Source organism: Arachis ipaensis, chromosome B5, assembly GCF_059453495.1.
Source record: "Arachis ipaensis isolate K30076 ecotype BB chromosome B5, ASM5945349v1, whole genome shotgun sequence".
Taxonomy (NCBI): Eukaryota; Viridiplantae; Streptophyta; class Magnoliopsida; order Fabales; family Fabaceae; genus Arachis; species Arachis ipaensis.
In genome coordinates, this window is record NC_142440.1 from 155,211,766 (window position 1) to 155,230,148 (window position 18,383).

At 31.8% G+C, this 18,383-nt stretch overlaps 3 protein-coding genes across 4 annotated transcripts; all 3 read right to left on the reverse strand.

The window, feature by feature from the left end:
• Window positions 1-7,993: 7,993 nt before the first annotated feature.
• Window positions 7,994-9,398, reverse strand: LOC107642190 (ribonuclease 3-like). Of its 2 annotated transcripts, XM_088488016.1 has the most exons (3): window positions 9,222-9,398; window positions 8,644-8,767; window positions 7,994-8,552 (listed from the first exon to the last, which is right to left on the reverse strand). In XM_088488016.1, exons 2-3 carry the CDS (start codon window positions 8,764-8,766, stop codon window positions 8,088-8,090), a joined length of 588 nt encoding a protein of 195 aa, XP_088344142.1. In that variant the 5' UTR covers window position 8,767; window positions 9,222-9,398; the 3' UTR covers window positions 7,994-8,087. The 2 variants fall into 2 exon arrangements, with proteins under 2 accessions (XP_088344142.1, XP_016200978.1); XM_016345492.3 differs by having other exon boundaries at window positions 8,644-9,398.
• Window positions 9,399-11,209: 1,811 nt separating this feature from the next.
• Window positions 11,210-12,840, reverse strand: LOC107642191 (uncharacterized). Its single transcript, XM_016345493.3, has 4 exons — window positions 12,554-12,840; window positions 12,373-12,458; window positions 12,122-12,213; window positions 11,210-11,662 (listed from the first exon to the last, which is right to left on the reverse strand). The coding sequence occupies exons 2-4, from the start codon at window positions 12,423-12,425 to the stop codon at window positions 11,355-11,357; spliced, it is 453 nt and encodes a 150-aa protein (XP_016200979.1). The 5' UTR covers window positions 12,426-12,458; window positions 12,554-12,840; the 3' UTR covers window positions 11,210-11,354.
• A 1,422-nt stretch (window positions 12,841-14,262) lies between these two features.
• Window positions 14,263-15,135, reverse strand: LOC107644662 (kunitz-type trypsin inhibitor-like 2 protein). The gene has a single exon (XM_016348573.3). The coding sequence runs from the start codon at window positions 15,043-15,045 to the stop codon at window positions 14,431-14,433; it is 615 nt and encodes a 204-aa protein (XP_016204059.1). The 5' UTR covers window positions 15,046-15,135; the 3' UTR covers window positions 14,263-14,430.
• Window positions 15,136-18,383: the final 3,248 nt, after the last annotated feature.

An 18,383-nucleotide genomic window follows, 5' to 3' on the forward strand; every position in this document is an offset into this window, starting at 1 on the left:
AAAGATTACAAGATGCAAAAGGAGCCTGGGCCGAAGAGCTCCCACAAGTGCTATGGGCTTACAGGACAACCCCCCAATCCGCCACTGGAGAAACACCCTTCCGACTAGTTTATGGCGTAGAAGCCATGATCCCAATAGAAGTCAACGAACAAAGCCCGAGAGTGATTCTCCATGACGAGATCGGAAATATACAGGGGCATAAAGAGGAGCTCGACTTGCTTCCCGAGGTCCGAGAAGAAGCTCAGATAAGAGAAGCAGCGTTGAAACAAAGGATGGCTACAAGATACAACAAAAAAGTCATTCGAAGAGCATTCACCCCAAGTGACTTGGTCTTGATCAGAAACGACATTGGAGTCAACAAATCAGGGGAAGGAAAGCTCGCTGCAAATTAGAAAGGACCATACAAAATCAATGAGGTCTTAGGAAAAGGCTATTATAAAGTGACCGACCTGGACGGCACCGAGTTACCAAGGTCGTGGCATGCTTGTAATATGAAAAGGTACTATAGCTAAAAGCGAACTCTACTCCCTGATGTACTCTTTTCCCAACTTCATGATTTTTTCCCAAAACCAAAGGGTTTTTTATGGAGAAAGGGTTTTTAACGAGGCATCATAGTAGGGGCTAAGGGAAATAGACTGTCAAAACCCTTAGTAGCAATGAAGTACCTCCCCAATTAATAAAAATCTTTTTAGCTTACAAATACCTCTAAAATTCCTTTGTTGCTTTCTCTTTCTACGAAACGCGCCGACTTAAGCTCGACAAAATGTGAAAATCCCACGAACCGACCTAGATGGTCGTCAGGATAAAACGACGAGGCACAAGTCGGTGTAAAGAGGTTATATAAGTTGATCGTAAGAAACTCAGAAACATTCCGACTCATAAGTCGAAATAAAAAACCGAGTAGAAGAAGAAAACGAATCGCAAAAATAACCTAAGTCATAAAAACTCAATGAAACGAAATTGAGTACTAGGAATAACAAAGAGAGGTAGGAAAAAACCCAAGAAAAGATTAAAAGGCTGTCCTAAAGATCCTTAAAACAAAAAGGTTCAAAAAGGCAAACAAGCCAAAGAAAAGGTTTTTTCAGAAAAGATCAAGGGGAATTCGAAAAAATTGCAATCAGAAAGGCATGCACACATAAGGTAACTTAAACCCTTATCCAAAAAAGGGTACTTATTTTTTAACGTAAACCCTTATTAAAAAGGGTATTATGAAGTGTTTTGTTTATGGCCCTAAAAGGCCAAAAAATTGTTCAAACACTACCCAAAAATAAATAAAGAGTTTAAAAAAGAGGGGACACACAGGCCGGGCCTCCAAATAGCCAACAAATTACTTTTTTGCAAGAGGAGTAGACAGATCACCACCACCAGAGGTAGGAGGAGCGCCACCAGGACCGGAAAGAGAGGCATCCATAGGAGACGAAGAGGAAGTCGGAGGAACTGTAGAAGAACTCAGAGCGTCCTTAGGGCGAGGAGGGGACTCTATAATTCTCTGTCCCCGAGTCTTCAATTCTGACTCGGAAATGATCTCGGGGACAGGGGGATCCACAATGGCACCATCAATGACAACTTTATCAGGATCTAAAGGGGAAAGGTCCAGGCCAGGAGCAATGACTCCGACCTGCTCCCTAAAGATCCTCCAAGCCTCCTCAGCCCCATCAGCAATAGAGTCCTCCAACTCGGTGTAGGCCCTCTGAGAATTCAGCAGCTCATTTTTTACAGACACAAGATCGTTAAATAAACTTTGGTAGCTGTCCTGTGCTGTCTTCCTCAAGCCCACCTCCATGTTGCATTGGGCTTGCAATTTCCTCTCCTTCTCCCGGAGGCTATCCCTCTCCTCCTTCAACTTGGCAACTTCCTCCTTCAACTCCCTCTCCTGCTCTTGATATAAAAGAAGCCTTCCTTCCAGCTCCGCGACCCTCGAGGTCATCCCTAAAGAGATGAGAGGAGCCTTCTCAAAAATATCTAAGAGTTTGCCACAAACCCCCGCCGCCTTGAGGCTCTCCTCAACCAGAGTGGTAAGGTGGCGCCGAACAGAAACATCATCCATGCTTATACGAGCATGGGATAGATGTTCTTTCGGACAAATGCAAGAGCATGCGCCTTAACCTCACCAGAAGAGCCAGACTCTAAAGCCTTGCGCTTCTTCTTCTCTGGCTCAGGAGAAGATCGGGCGGAGGGGGGCGGCTGAGAGAAAGCTGAAGAAGAAATCACAATGGGCTGAGAAGGAGTCCCAGCGTTCCGAGGAGGAGGAGGAGGAGAGATAACCGCCCTGGCGCCACCCGTCCTGGCGCGAGACCTTGCTTTAGCCTCCTGGACTCTCTGGTAAGACTCCTGCGCGTTTGCCTTCACCATCTCTGAAAAAATAATAGATAATAGGTTAAGACAAGTCGGAAAGGTCAATCAGACAAGTCGGTAATCTAACAAACAAATAAAAGCTACCTAGCTATGCCTGGACAAAGGTCGGAGACCCCTGGAGAAACTTTTTAGTGTCTAAGTATGGGGCCCTCCCTCATACTTCTCGGAGGAACCCCACAATGGCCGCTTCTACCTCATCCAGGTCATCCAGACCATATTTCTCGCAGGGGGAGGCCTCCAGCCAGTACAAAGGGAAGCGGGGAGAAGAATTATCATCCAGGAAAAAGGGGTGGTGACCCTCTACAGCTTGAACTTTGAAAAAATAATTTTTAAAGTCATGAAAGGATTCGTCAAAAAGGGTAAAAACTCTCCGACCCTGTATGGCTCGGAAAGACACCCACTGTTGCTTATTGTTTAGCCCACTGAAGGGTTTGGTCATATGGAAGAGATAGAAAAAAAATCTTCAAAGAAGTCGGGAACTCCAAAGCTTGGCTAATAAATTGATAAATTTTCAAGAAACCCCAAGAGTTGGGGTGAAGCTGGGTATGGGCAACTCGGCAGTGATGCAAAACAGATATCTCAAAGTTTGAAAAAGGAAGAAAAACACCCAAACGGGTGATCATACACTCATACATAAAGAAAAAATGAGGGACCGCCTCATTGACCCTCCCAAAGCAAACCCGGTCTTCAGGACCCGGGACTACCAACTCATACTTCGGCTCGTCCTCCTCAGAAGTACAAATTCTGTGATGAGTACGAAGGTTGGTGATAAACTCAGTATCGACCAAGGGTTCCTCCCCTAGGACCGTGACATCAACCCACTGAGAAAGGATATCTACGAAAGCCATTTCTTTTTCTTAAAAAGGTAACAAAAACCTACAAGGGAAAAAGAAAAGGAAAATAAAAAACACGGTCTCTACAGGAGGGGATACGGAACCAAAGTCTACAAACCAACCTATCTACAAAATAAAGGCATGCAAATAGAAAAGCATGTTACAAAAAGAACTAACCTTTATCCGAAAATGAGGGTTGGAGAAAACGAAAGCCTTCGAAGATGCAAAAATGCAGCACGAACGAATGAAGGGGAAATTTGAAAAATCGCAGAAATGAAACGATGAAAGAGAGGGAAAGTATTTATAAGTACGTCAGGGGCACAATGGTAAAAACGGGGCAGTCATTAATGAAAATGCACCGTTACCAAGATCATCAATCCCTACGCACATCCCTAACGGACACGACGCTTGATTAGACATAACTGTCAGAACCAAAGGGTCACGAAAAGTCACGTCGGTTTTAGAACATCACGTTGGTCCCCCAACAAGTCGGTTACAACCTTGAGTAGTATACTCGAACCCAAATCTTAAAGAGAAATTGGGCTCGAGTAGGGGCACTGTTCATACCCTGGCCCAACGATTAAGGCCCATGATCCAAGTAAAAAGGTCAACCCTTTTGGGTTGACCTCACCTTTCACCAGATCAGCCACTACGAAGTCGGTACTCGTCATGACTTGTTCTAAAGAAGTCGGGAACGAGGGTTAGCTGGCAGATAAGCACTCATTTGAATGAGTAACTGCCCCTAGAATCTCTCTAACCACTTTCACGAGCCATATCTTAACTTCCCTAAGATAAAGGGATGGTTAACACCCTAGAAAAGTGGCACTACTCCAACGGTGGTTATTGGTTCACCACTATAAATACCCTGACACCCCTCAGGTATCTCTAAGTCCCAATACTCTCTAGACCTGCTAACACCTTGCTAACTTAGGCATCGGAGTGTCTTTGCAGGTACCACCCCCCATTCTTCCACACTCATAAGTCGGACGGAGGGCACTGAGTTGCAGACCCGCTCGAAAGCTTCCTCCTTTATACGTTTGGGCCAACCAACGCCATCCAGCCCATTAATCTCCGGTTACCCACCGTAACAACTATGTATGCAAAATAGATATTTAATTTGTTATAACCTTATATCTGTTAGAAGAATATTTAATTCGAGTTTATCAAAAAAAAGCATTTTCTCATGGACATCAATGATTGCAAGATGATCACCCATTGGAGGCATTGCATTTGTTTAAAAGGCTTGTTCGAATAAATTTTAGACCAAATGGATTGGAATATAATCTACAAATTTAAACATCTCTGGTACACATGTACTCCATGTGTGGAAGCATCAAGAAAGCTAGATAAATATTTGAAAAAGCAGTAGATAAAGATTTGATTGTTTGGTCTTTATGGAATGGTGAAAGAAACCATTGGCCTATTTCTTATACATACTAAAAAAAAAAAAAAAGTACTTTTTCCCAAAAAAAAGGGCATGTTGGTAAACTCTGGAGTCTGAACGGATAATAAATTATTATTAGAAGTAGCATGAGTTGCCAACTTTTTAGAACGTGTAGAAAAAATTGGACTAAATTAAACGATACTTGGTAATATAAAATTAAGTTTGATGCATTAAGATTATTAGAATACTTGAATAATCATTATAGAAGTGTAAAGTTTGTATACTATCATTATTATGATAACAATATATAGCATTTAAAGTTAATAATAATTACAAAAATTAAATTATTTTAATAGTCCGATAATATTTTATTAGTATATATATTATAATTAAACTAAAACTATATTCATCACTATATATGTTAAATTTAAATTACTTTCGTTATCTTAAATTAAGTGTATCTTTTTAATTGTATATAATTATTAAATTTTATTGAGAAGGAGATAGTAAAAACTTTATTATATATACCATTTTTTAAAATTAATTCACCAATATTTAGCATTTATATACTTACTAATTTGACTTAAGTAAAATTGACTTATTTATAAGTAAAATTCTCAATGTTTTCATTAACTATACTTGATCCTAAAATCTTACAGTAAATATAGGGCCGATATTCCTTTGAAATGTTGGTCATATTTCCCGAATTTAGAGCCAATCATCCTGAACCATATTTTTCCAATTGTGTTGCAATATAGGGCTATTGTATCTAAGTCTCAACAATGTCTTAATTTCATTAATAGAAAAAAACCAATTCTCAACTTCTATCACATATCAGACCAGGATAGTAAGTCTTCAAATTAATTATTTTGTTGATTAATTAATGAAAATATCCTCTACTTAATGTTTTCTTCGTCTATTTATACACTAATAATGCATAATTCTAATTATTTATTCTTAAAATGGATAGATAATCAAATTCATATATCTTAATTAGAAATTTCTTTTTCTTTTTTAAAATAGATCAATTCTATTATACTACTACTGTATGAATACATAGTTATTTTAATCAATTGCGTAAAACTTATGTTAATAAATATTAATATAAAAAAATTATCATATATTATTAATATTAAACACCAATCATGCATGATTATAATTATTTGTTTTTAAAATAGATAATCAAATTAATAATATATTATTAGCTAAAAATATTTTTTTATTATAAAATAGATTAATCCTATTATACTACTATTGTACGAATGCATGATTATTTTAATCAATTACATAAAATTAATGTTAATAAATATTAATATAAAAGAAAACTATCATTTAAAATGAAATATTTACCAAATATTTAATCTAAATATTTCATCATTTCTTTATCTTTTGAGTTTTTTTTGGAGTATTTATATGATTTTTTTTTTCAATCAAGTTTTGAAAAAAAATTTCCTAAAAGGAAAGATCAAGGCCTTTTTTATATAAAAAATTGAATTCTATCTATAAAATTTTGTTCGAATTGTTTTATTTAATTTTTTATACTAATTACAATTTATTCATTCTACTAAATTATATTTAGTATTTTTATTTTGTCTTTTAAATCCTTCATTACTTTCAATAAAAACGTAATAAATATTACCAAAAAAATAAAAATTAATAATATTTTTTTTATACTTTTTATTTTTTGTTTTCTTTTATATTTTTATTGTCCTTAATATTTTACATATAATTTATAAAATCTTTATTTTTGACTCTACTATATATAAAATTTTTATTATTTATTTGTCTAAATTAAGTTTAGAATTACCTTTATTTTTTTGTGCTATTGTGATTAATTTTTTTTTATTCTTTATTCTTTATGATATTGACTATTGTTTATATAGATAATTTGAGAAAAACTGGTGGCATAAAAAGGGAGTTTATGTTTATATGGATAATTTGAGAAGGATCGGTGGCATAAAAAGAGAGTTTATGTGGTGCATTAGTCCAAATTTCCAAGCAAGTTGAAATATTTAGTTAATATACATATATTTTAGATTCTTTAGTATTTTAGTATTCCAATTTATTGTATAGGTAAAAAATAATGCACATTTTGAAGCATTTTTTTCTAACTTTTATTTTTATTTTATTTAAAATAGTGTGTTAAAAATTTGTCATACTCTATAATAACAAAATTAACCTACGTCTTATTAATAAATAATATATAATTATGTTATTTTTAATTATATTTAAAAACTCGTTTAGTTATTTTTAAAATTAATATTACAATTGATTACATTTAAAATAGATTGATTATCTTAACTTTAGTGGAAGCCTAAAAGAATTTGTACATTTAATTTTTATTTCTTGTAACATTTGATCATTTTAGTGGAACCTTAAGAATATATATATATATATATATATATATATATATATATATATATATATATTGAATTTTATTAGGTGTAACGTTTCATAATTTTAATAATTTTAATGAGAACCTAAGGTGGAATTTACATGGATTTTAGTGAGACCTTTATTAGGTGTAACGTTTTATAATTTTAATAGGATCTTAAGGTGGAATTGACATTAATTTTATTCCTTGTAACATTTGATAAATTTAATGAGACGTTCAGATTTAAAAAATAAATAATGAGACATAAAGAAAGAGGAGTAAAAAATTAACAATAAATTTAAAGCCATTTAAACTGATGTAGCATTATGCTAAAAACCTAAAAAATTAGGAATAAATTTAGAGATTATCTTAAACTGTCTTTTAATATATTATTAATAGATTTTATTGCATTTTCACTATTTCACATTTTTACTTCAAGTCAAAGAAGATGTTAGTAAAGTGGTCACAAACTAGAAGAACAATTTAATACTCACAATTTTCTTCTTTTATTTTCCTTCTCTTTTAAGGAAATTATAAATTATAAATATGAAAAGGATTGAGAAATTTGGTACATAATTTTTTTGGTCTAAACTGTCTTTTATTTCTATGAAATAAAATACTTATTATTTTGATTAATTTCATATGTATTACTATTACTATAATATACATTTAATAAATTTTAATAACGATACATGATACATATACAACTTGTTATAATAAGAACATAACATCTTTGATTCTTAACAATTCTCACATGTTTTTTTTAGTATATTTTTGTGTCTAACATTTTTTAAATTGTATAAAAAAATTGTAATAGTTAATATGATTGAATTTTATTTTGAATGTTTAAAATAAGTTTTAATTATAATAAAGAAATTTCAGATAATCAAAAAGAGAATAAGAAGAAAAAGAATACAAATCACGCCTAAAGAGCATAGATCAATTGAATACAAGCATATTTATTTATAGGGAATGAATATTGATCCTAATTTTTCACACTTAATAATAATAATAATAATATTTGGATTCAAACAGACATTACACAGATCAACTGAATACAAGCATATTTTTTTATGGGAAATCAATAATTGATCTCAATTTTTCACACATAATAATAATAATATTTGGATTCAAACAAACATTACACAGGTATTATAATGGAATTGGAATTTGTTTTGCATAACTTAACACCTGGGGATCTATTAATAGGACATCGAATATATCCTGCTAAATTAGCATCAAGGCAGAGACGAATCTCGGACAATAACACATCACTCTGATCTTGGTCGCACACAAGTTCGGGTTCAACTTGATTAGTCTTGGTCTTTTTTGTTGCCAAAATTTTTTTTATTGCATTGACAATGTCAATGCGACTATAAGTTTGAGTTCCATCTGGAATTATTCCAACATTCTTAAATTCGGCTAGAATGTCCAAATTATTTGTAATAGATACAGCCTCTCCAAAATATTTAGATTGAGCAAACCTTTCAGCGCTACACGATCCGTGTTTTTCCCATTGCTCCGTCCAAAAATCCATATTCGATTTTCGTGGTTGTAGACTTGGCCAATAATGGTCTAAGCGTAACTGACGTTGCAATGTCGCTGTCTACGAAAATAAATCATAAAAATAATTAATAATTAATTTATTATGTAACAAGATAAATGAAAATAGATAAAAGTCTAATTAATTAACTCACCATCAAATTTTGGTCAAAATGATACTCCGGCTTTTTATCAGCACAATTTTCTGGCCAAGGAAGCGAGAAATTTGTAGGCCAAAGACCGTGTATTGTGAAATGCTGTGGGAGGTTTGTCATCATCCTTCCAGGTGCACGGATACGAGTAAAGGTTGTTGGCCAAACAAGGGCAAGTTTAAAATATTCATAAGAGGCATTCGTGAGATGAACCGAGGATGCAAGCAGGATAACGTGAAAAACAATGAAAAGTGAGTTCATATTGGAAGTTTAGAAAGTTTAGAGGGTTTTGGAGGGAAGGGAGCGAGTTGCAGAAAGCGATGGTTGTTCTCCTCCCTCCCTCCCTCCCTTCTTATAAATCAGAAATGAGAATTGAATAGCCAAACAGCATATTTCATTGTACATCAATGATATATACTAAAGAAGAAATGCTGTAATGGCAACATGCATAAAGGAGAAAAGCTATTACTAGCAGTATGGGTCACTGAACTGGAAATCAAAACATGACATGTTTCAAAGCAAATTAAATTGCAATTCATAGTTTCGGAGCCAAACCGGTTATCTAATCAGTCAGAACTCACCAGATCGGGGACCAGCTTCTGGTTGCGCCAAGGAAGCTGATGGCGAGACTCGAAGCAAGAAGTCGAAAACCACAACCAGCTGAGGAGAGAGGCGAGAAGCGACGAGAGAGAGAGAGAGAGAGAGAGAGCGCTGGGGGTGGTGTCGTTTTGGAAGTTGAGGTGAGAGTGATAGTCTGATAGAGGTGGGGATGGGCTCAGGAAAGACTAAGCTAGGCTTCTTTTATTTTTTTGAAAAAAAAAAACATCAAACGACGTCCTTTCGCCTTTGGGGCTTGGGTTTTTCTTTTTTTTTTTTTTTTTAATTTCGACCGGTCCGAATTTTTTAAATCTGTTCGGTTCATTACTTTTTCTAAACCGGTCAGGTCTAATCAATTTTTACGGTTTTTACCAATTCTCTTCTTTGTCCAGTTTCTTACACTATCTGGACGGTTTTAATAATTATATTGTAATTTAATGTTGTTACCTTAAATGGATTTTCAAATTTAATTCAATTCCATTGCATGTCTCCTTATGATAAATATTATTTTCATACTAGTATTTTTTTTAACAACTGTACATAGATTTTTTAATTTGTTAACTTAAAAATAATTTAAATAAGTGATTAATTTATAACAACCGTATTTTTATATAAATTAAATGTCAAAAATATTTAGTGTAAATAGTATTTTTCTAATTTAATAAAGTTTGTGACAAATGGTATGACAAAAAATTAGAATACTTCTCTGCATTTCCATTAGCATACATGGCATGTGTGTTGCACGGTTACCATTATTATTATCTTATTTAAAGAATTATTCCATATATATAATAGGTTAAGACATGGTCTTTTAATTATTGTATTTATATCTCTATATATAGAAGTTGTCATATGACATGTTCAGGCATTACAATTTGCTTCATCAATCATGATGGATTTTAGTTTATTTACTATTTTTATTATTATTACTATCAATAGTCAATATTCAATAATAATGAAGATAGCACATTTCACTTTACTAGGTGAAATTTTTTCATATCAACCTATTCCAACAATTTGGTAAATTTACAGTATAAAAAATAATTATTCACAGAAACTTAAGCTTGAAATGATTAAAAAAGATGTATATAAAGTTTCTGTAGCGTACTATATCACTGATGGAATATGGGAACTGGGAAGAGTATGTAAACTTTTCAACATGAAAAGTTGAAAAATAATTTTAATATTTATATGTGAGAATAATATTTATGGTAGGTTATCTGAAAGTTGGCCTTCTTGTGGAAGCGTTTAATTTATTCAACCAAATGCAGCATCAGAGTACTGACTACTAACATAGAATTTATTGTATTTCTAAATCTTATATCTAGTTGTATACAAGTAGGAGATCTCTTATTAAAGAGGAGTACATTGAAAATTTGCTAATAACCATGTATGCAAAATGATCTGCTAGAAGGGTATTTGATTTGTAGAGGTTGCCAATAAAATATTAATAGAGACAGAATTGAATATGAACTTATTTGAGAAATATAGAAACGGATACTAGAAAATTATTTGAGAAATTAGAGTTTGCATAATTTTAAAATAATTAACAATGTTAGATAATCTTTTAATTGTCATGTCATTTTTTTTGTTAGTTAATTAAGTATTTTCTATCAACAAAAATAACAGTATTTGACATTGATTATTTCTGTTAAACTTAATAATTTTTTTAAATTATTTTTCTCAACATTAGAATGTTTTGATTTTGAGTATCATTTTTAAAATTTATTCTTTAAAACTATATAAAGTCATTAGTTTTATCTAATGGTGTAAGAATTCATCAAATTCCGTTTTTCAGTCTCATCAAGTTTGAGTCATGAAAATAAAAAGTAAGGGAAAGAAAAAACTAATGTACAAAACATTATCATAATTTAGTTATTACCTACAACTACAAACTCCTACCCTCTTAGAAAATAGCAAAAGAAACTGAAATTGATTGGTAAAAAAAAACAAAAAAAAAAAACTACCCCCTTCTTTCTATCTCTCTGGTTAACTACAAAACTTTACATTTCTCAGAATTTGGACCCAAGGGAACTGAAATATTTTGTTATTATGCCGGAGTAAGAAGTTGAAAGCTAACCAAAAGGGTAGTTAATTTAGTTAATGAAGCGAATTTACTACAAGGTTGTTGGTGTAGGGTGTTGTGTGAAGAAGTTGAAGTCATGGTGATAAAAATTGAGCTGTTTCAACCATGAATCTGCAGCACTGTACAGATATGATATCCTTTCATATTCACATGGCTCTGGATTCAGCCATAGATCTTCTTGCATCTTGTAGGTAGCTAGACCGAAAGGCGGCACAGAAATGCTGCCGCCACCACTGCTTCCGTTCTTGTTCTTGCATTTGTTTCCTTCAGTGCTTCCCCAACCACACCACCAATATATGTCTTTCTCTGTGTCAATGTTGTCACTTTCTGTTTCACAATCTGCAGACACATGTAAGAAATTGTGTTAAGATTTTGGCGAGGATTCGATCATGCCTGGTTTCACAACAATTGCGTAGGAGCGAGTCTCCATTTTGGTTCTTGAAATTGTGTACATGCTTTACTTTAGCGTATGAAATTAAGAAAGTAATTATTTGGTTCCTGGAATTGTATAGCGTGATTCAATTTTAGGAATTAAATTGTTAATTTTTCTAAATGAAAGATTTTTGAAGTGAAAAGTCATGTAAGTACACAACTCTAAGGACCAAAATGAACATTCACTCAATTATGTAAATCAAACTAAATAACTTTGTCACTCTTGATCCAAAACAATGCATGGACACAATAAACATCATGTCTAGTATCATAATTTTCATTTGTGTAAAAAGTTCCTCGATTCTTCCTATTTCACAGTTGAGAAAACATGAAAGATGCAATCTACCACCTATTCCTAAGTGTTACCTTGAAAAGATGAGGACAATGTTTGATAAGTGAGGAAGCATGCTTCTAAGTCCTTGTCATTTTTTTGACTCGGAATGGTGTAAATCGGGTACCTATTTAACATAGATTTAACTTCTTATTGAAAATAGTGTTAAGAAGACGATGTAGAAATCACAACTATAAAAATAATTATAATTTACCAACAGAGCATTTTTTTATCGACAGTAAGAAATAAAATGGCCTGATGGGAAAATCACATGAATTATGCTAACCATGAAACCGCCATCCAAGTTGCCGGCGAAAGCTGAACACTTTTGAATGTCATTAGTGCCGGATGGGTTCTAGCCAACTCGGGAATCTGAAACAAGAAACAAGAAACAATCACAAGTTATGCATTGCTAATATCTGACATGATCAACAAATCAGCAACAGAAATCAGAGTCTGATCTCTACTTTTTTGTTCTCATTTTCTCATGGTCCTCTCATCGCTCATCCTCTTTCAGCAAATCAAACAACTTTTCCCTCTTCCCGATTTTCTTCTGTTCAGATGGACTAACTTAGCTTGTTTATCCATAAGCAGAGAATAGAGTGTTTGTGGTTCATAGACAGTAATATCCTCCGATCCGTCTTCTCTTCACGTGTTTCATCTCTCTTCCCATTCTGTATGGAAGATGCTGGAAGTTCTTCTAAATCCTCAGTTTCTTGCATTGTATAAATCTCTAGAAAAGGTGTTGACTGTTGGTCAAAACTTTGGCTGCTCTTTAATACTATTGGACTAGAAGAAGATGATGATCGTCCGAAAATATTCAAACGATTGCAGGCATTGTATCAAGAAAAAGTCTAGAGGGCCAGCAACTTTGTTAAATTCTAGCCAGCATGTAACCAGCAAAGAAAAGTGAGTCATTGGATGAAATCTCACATCAATCTCGTACCATTAAAATCATCATTGATGGCTATTTGATGGCTATAAATCACAAAAGTTGTTGGCCCCCTAGCATTCCTCTTGTATCAATATTATTATTAGGAGACCACTTTAATAAAGACATTAAAAATATCTTTTTTAAAAGACGTTTACATGTGTTATGTTATTATTGAACATTTTTATTAAATCAGTTAATAATTTATTTTTTAATAAATTGAAAGAAAATTGGTTTATTATAGCAACACTAATAAACCCAATTGTCTGTATTATAATTATTAGATCCGATTTGATCGATGGAATTACACAATCTAAACCAAATATCTTTAAATTATTTGATAAAAAGATAAATATATCTCGGACTTTTCTTTGTGGACATTTAAATCCCTAAAAATTTAAAAATATAATTAGATCCCTAGAAAAATTGGATTTATTGTTATTGTTATAAAAAAATCGGTTTTATTCTAACTTGTTAAAAAATTTAAAAATAACCAATTCATTAATACATCCAATAATAATGCGACACGTAACGTCTTTACAAGAAGACATTTTACGCGTCTTTATGGGAGCATTCCCTTATTATTATTATTAAAAAGTGAAAATTCATATACAATTTTGTCTTAACGGTAAAATTGATATGTAAGAATAATTAGATAATTTGATAAATTTAATTAAATTATTATCTAACTATTTTTTTAATTATTAATTTAATATAAATATAATTGCATGCGATTCTTAATCCTATTTGAATTAACCAAACAATATAGGCATTTTAGAATTTATTTGGAAAAAAGCAACTCCATTATTCAAGTAGGAAGCACTCGAGCTCCTCGTGGGGAAATAGTCTAATATATATACTTTACCACGAGGACAAGAATTATATACACACATAGTGTTGTAGTTCCATTAATATAATGAGTCTCCCTCCGATTTATGAACTTATTATACCACTCTGTGCATGCATGTTTTTTATCATTATTTCTATCTAAAGTCTAAACAATTTATGATTATCTATTGAATTCTTTTAAAAAGTATTTATAATATAAGTATTACTTTTTTGTCTCATTTTTATTTTGTGTGCGTGTTACATTTTTCTTTAAGTTAGAAATATTTTAAAATTAGTATAACCTGTTAAAATGATTTAATTACAAATTTACATAAGTAGTTATCGATTAAAACTTTTTAATATAATTAAACATTTTATGTTACATTAACTCATCAAGCATAAATATTGCAAGAAAGGGACTCAGAAAAAGTTGTTGTATTTATTAAATTTTTTCAACACTTTTGCATCAAGATTCTGCTAGCAACTGTAACCAACAGAATTCATCACAAGAAAAACTATGATGATTATTCATTCAACCCTACCTTTTCCATGCACGAGATAATTATTAATAATTTCATATGCAGATTAAACTACGGATCTAATTACATTATTGTAAGAACTAGACTCTACGAACACAATGTCAAAGGCCTCACCCTCAGTGAGATTCAAACGCCTTCCACCTTCACCATTATCAAACCTTCCAATATCCAAACAAGTTGGTGAACCAGCAACACAGAACACAAGCTTGTACCCGAATTTGTATTTCTTAATGCTGAATGTGCCCGGGAAAGTTTGCTGGCCAGGGTGGTCCTCAGGACCACCAATGCCCACGCAAGCTTTCGCGATTTCATTGTCTACAAAGACAATCCATTTCGATGAATCCACGCATTTTGGCTTCTTTGTGAACTCTATTTCCAGTGGAGTACCCTCGTAGATTTCGAGGATACCCACTCCTGAAATAGTAAATTTCACAGAGATGCCATTGACAACCTCAGAATAATCTTGAAGCACAGTAACTGGACATTTTGAGTTTCCGGTTGTGGCGAGCTTTACTCCGCCCCCCGGTGGGCCGACTATGGCCGGCAAAATGTAGTACTCGCGACCGGGGAAAATGGGGTTGCCATTTGAGTCCAGAACTTGTTGAGCAAAGGCCAAGGGAAAAGCAAAAAAGAGAAAGAGAGGAACTAGGGCTGGCTTCATTGCGTCAATACTAAATATTAAATAATTGATTGAAAGAAATCTATTGATGAGGTTTGTTTGTGACTTGTGTTGTGGAGTTTGAAGCCTCTCAAGTATTAACTCTATTTATAGATAGAAGAATCCAAGATGGCAAAAGCTAATAAGGAACATGCATACTTGTGGTGTAGCTAAGTATGCAACCTATCTTTGTCAAGTTGTATTTGTTTTCACTTCAATATGTACCAATTAATTAACCCATCTTGATAATCATCAATCTTAATGTATCTACGGGAGTGTATTCTCTCCAGTGGAAAAAAAATTGGATGATATCCAGTGGAAGATCTCATTTTTTATTACATTCTCTCTCTCATTTATTTTTGGTCCCACTTGTAGAATTAAAGGTGGGAGATTAAAATTTTTATCTCATTTCCATGTATCTACATTGCATGTATCTTATTTAATAATAGTTTAAGTTTTTTTAATAAATAATTTCGTATGATATATTATTAAAATTTTTATGATTAAAAATTTAAATTTTAATCTTTATTATATAAAGAAAATGAATTTATAAGACAAAACAAAATGAAAAAAATTTATGCAAAGTTCACGCTTTAAACTTAAAAAAAGTGGCTGTATAAAGAAATATGCTAAATATATAATTATTTATATAACTTAAGTTTTTGGGGTTTTTTGGATTAAGTGGTTTATGTGCAAGTTAATAACATTTGATCAATTAATAATAAAAGTACTACTTAAATTATTGCTGGTTCATGCTCCGCGAGGTGTAATAACTAACAACAGAATATTAAAATTCATGAATATTTTATTCTTCCACGTTGAGCACGACCAATTAGTTTTATATCGGTGATGTATATGTCTCTGTCTCATTTATATGGTTCAAAGTTTACTTACATGACTTCTATTATAAACTATAGGAGCTAGTACAGTGGCGCAAGAAATAATAATAAAGTACTAGATCAACGGTAAACGCATTAAAATCAATTATCATATAGAATATATATTAAAATAAATATATAAAAAAATAAATTTAATTATATATATAAATATATAATAACTAATTTTAATATTTTTTATTAAAAAATTAAAATAGTAGCGAATTATATTCTTAAAATGTATCTTCTATTTTTTTTAATATGAACACATGAACACTTACACAGTATATGAATATTAATTAAAAAGGAAAATTGCATGCACATCTTTAAACGTTATGTAGTAAATGTGGCGCTGTCCTTGACTGACGCGTGGCCACATGTTTTCCACGCGGTTGCTGCATTGCTGGAGGAACTGGTGGAGTGGTGCGACTTGCGAGGTTGCAGCAATAGATAAATGGAGCCCAGTTAACGAGAGTTATTAAGGACAAAATTGATGCTAAATTGTTAAATGATATTAGATATTTATTATTTTTTTAATATTTATATTAATATTTTAATAAGTTTTTTTATTCACTAAATTAATTTTAAATATTTTTGTCTGAGCCCAACCCATAAAACAAGCCTTTGTCTTAGTTGGCTGTAATTGCTATCAGAAAGGCCAGCTCTGCATGCATGAACTCATATATTAAGGTTTTTCTTTAATACCAAAGAGAAAAAAAGGTTTTCTTACACTGCAAGTCTTAATTTTTGGTTTCCTCCGGTATTTTTCAATTCGACAATAATTAATCTATTGCAGATCAAAATTTTATTTAAAAGTTTATTATTGGTCAATATATTACTGCATACACAAGGCAATATTCGGACCCGTAACACTTCATTAAGTAGACTAGTAAACTAATCACTAAACCAACTTAACTTTATTTTTGGCAGGCTTGATTTAGTAGTCTCTATATATGCCTTGTTAAAAAATGCACTGGATTTAATTCCTAGTTATAACTAAAAAATAGATATATAAAACTCAATAACTCATGAAGAAAGAAGGATATGTCTGTATTTGACTGTAACTTGACCAAAAAAAAAAAAATTCCAAGCTTTTGACTAAGGCCAAATATATTTGCTTTCTAGAGAGCCATGCCAAATTAAATTCCTAATGGTTATTGAAAAAATGTTTTTAATATATATAGTGTGAGTAAGTAAGTGTATATATATACCGTGTGTATGACACAAAAAAGAAAGTTTTTCAAGCCAAAGAAGAGTTTTCATTAATTATTCATATAAAAAGTTTATAACCTAATTCGTAACATCCATATGATTATCCACATACAAATATCTTTATATAAAAATAAATAATAATTATCATAATAACACGTATTATATTAAAGAGTTTAGTTAAATCATTTTATAATATTCAACTATCACATTCATATAAAATCATCTTTATTAATGTGACTAGTCATGTTTTTTAATAATTTTCTTATTGTAATTACTCTAAGTATAATTAGACAATTATTTTATAACGGAAGAACGAATTATCAATGAATTTCTTCAGAAACGTAGCAACAGTAAGACAAAAAGAAAAATTTAAGAAAAATATAGGTAATCAATAACATTTTTGAACAATGTGTAAACAATATAAATTAATAGAGTTAAAAAAATAAATTAATTTTAAATTTAATTAATAGTATTAAATTAGAATATAATATATTTTTATTTGATTGATAGTTGTTTATTTTATTCAAGATGGTCATTGTTTACTTAGCACTCCCAAAATTTAAGAAAATAATCATTCATCGTCAATTAAAGTGATGAACATGAAAACATGACAATTAGAAGAGCAATTGTCACACGTATTGTAACAGATGCAAGATGTGTCACACATCACAAGATATAAGCCAATTTATTATATGACATTGATTGCTACATTATTCTTCAACATTATACACTAGCATATGATGATCATTTGATTCATGCAATAATGGAGTATCGTCCATCGACAACACCGGCATCTTCAAACACAACCTCATAGTTATCAATTAAAACTTTTTCAATATAAACAAATTTTATTGGTTGTACAAATAATTTAACTTTTCTAAACAAAATTTATGAACTTATGATAAACCTACTTTCATATGCAAGAAAGTGACTCATAGAAAAAGTTATTATATTTATTAAATGTGTTCGATATATAGTGAACACTTTTGCATCAAGATTCTTCTTGCAATTGTATACATCACAAGAAAAAGAGGAGTGCTAAGGGCAGTAAATTTTGTGTTTTGTAACCGTCAATTGGCTATCAATAGTATTTTTAATAGTGTGAAATTAAATCCAATAGTGTGAAATCATTCAATTTTTTTTTTTATGGTTAAATGTTGGTCAACTTTTTAAAAAATTACTGAGCCCGAAACTTTCCCTAAAAGAAATTATGATGATTATTCATTCAACCCTACTTTTACATGCATATTCAAA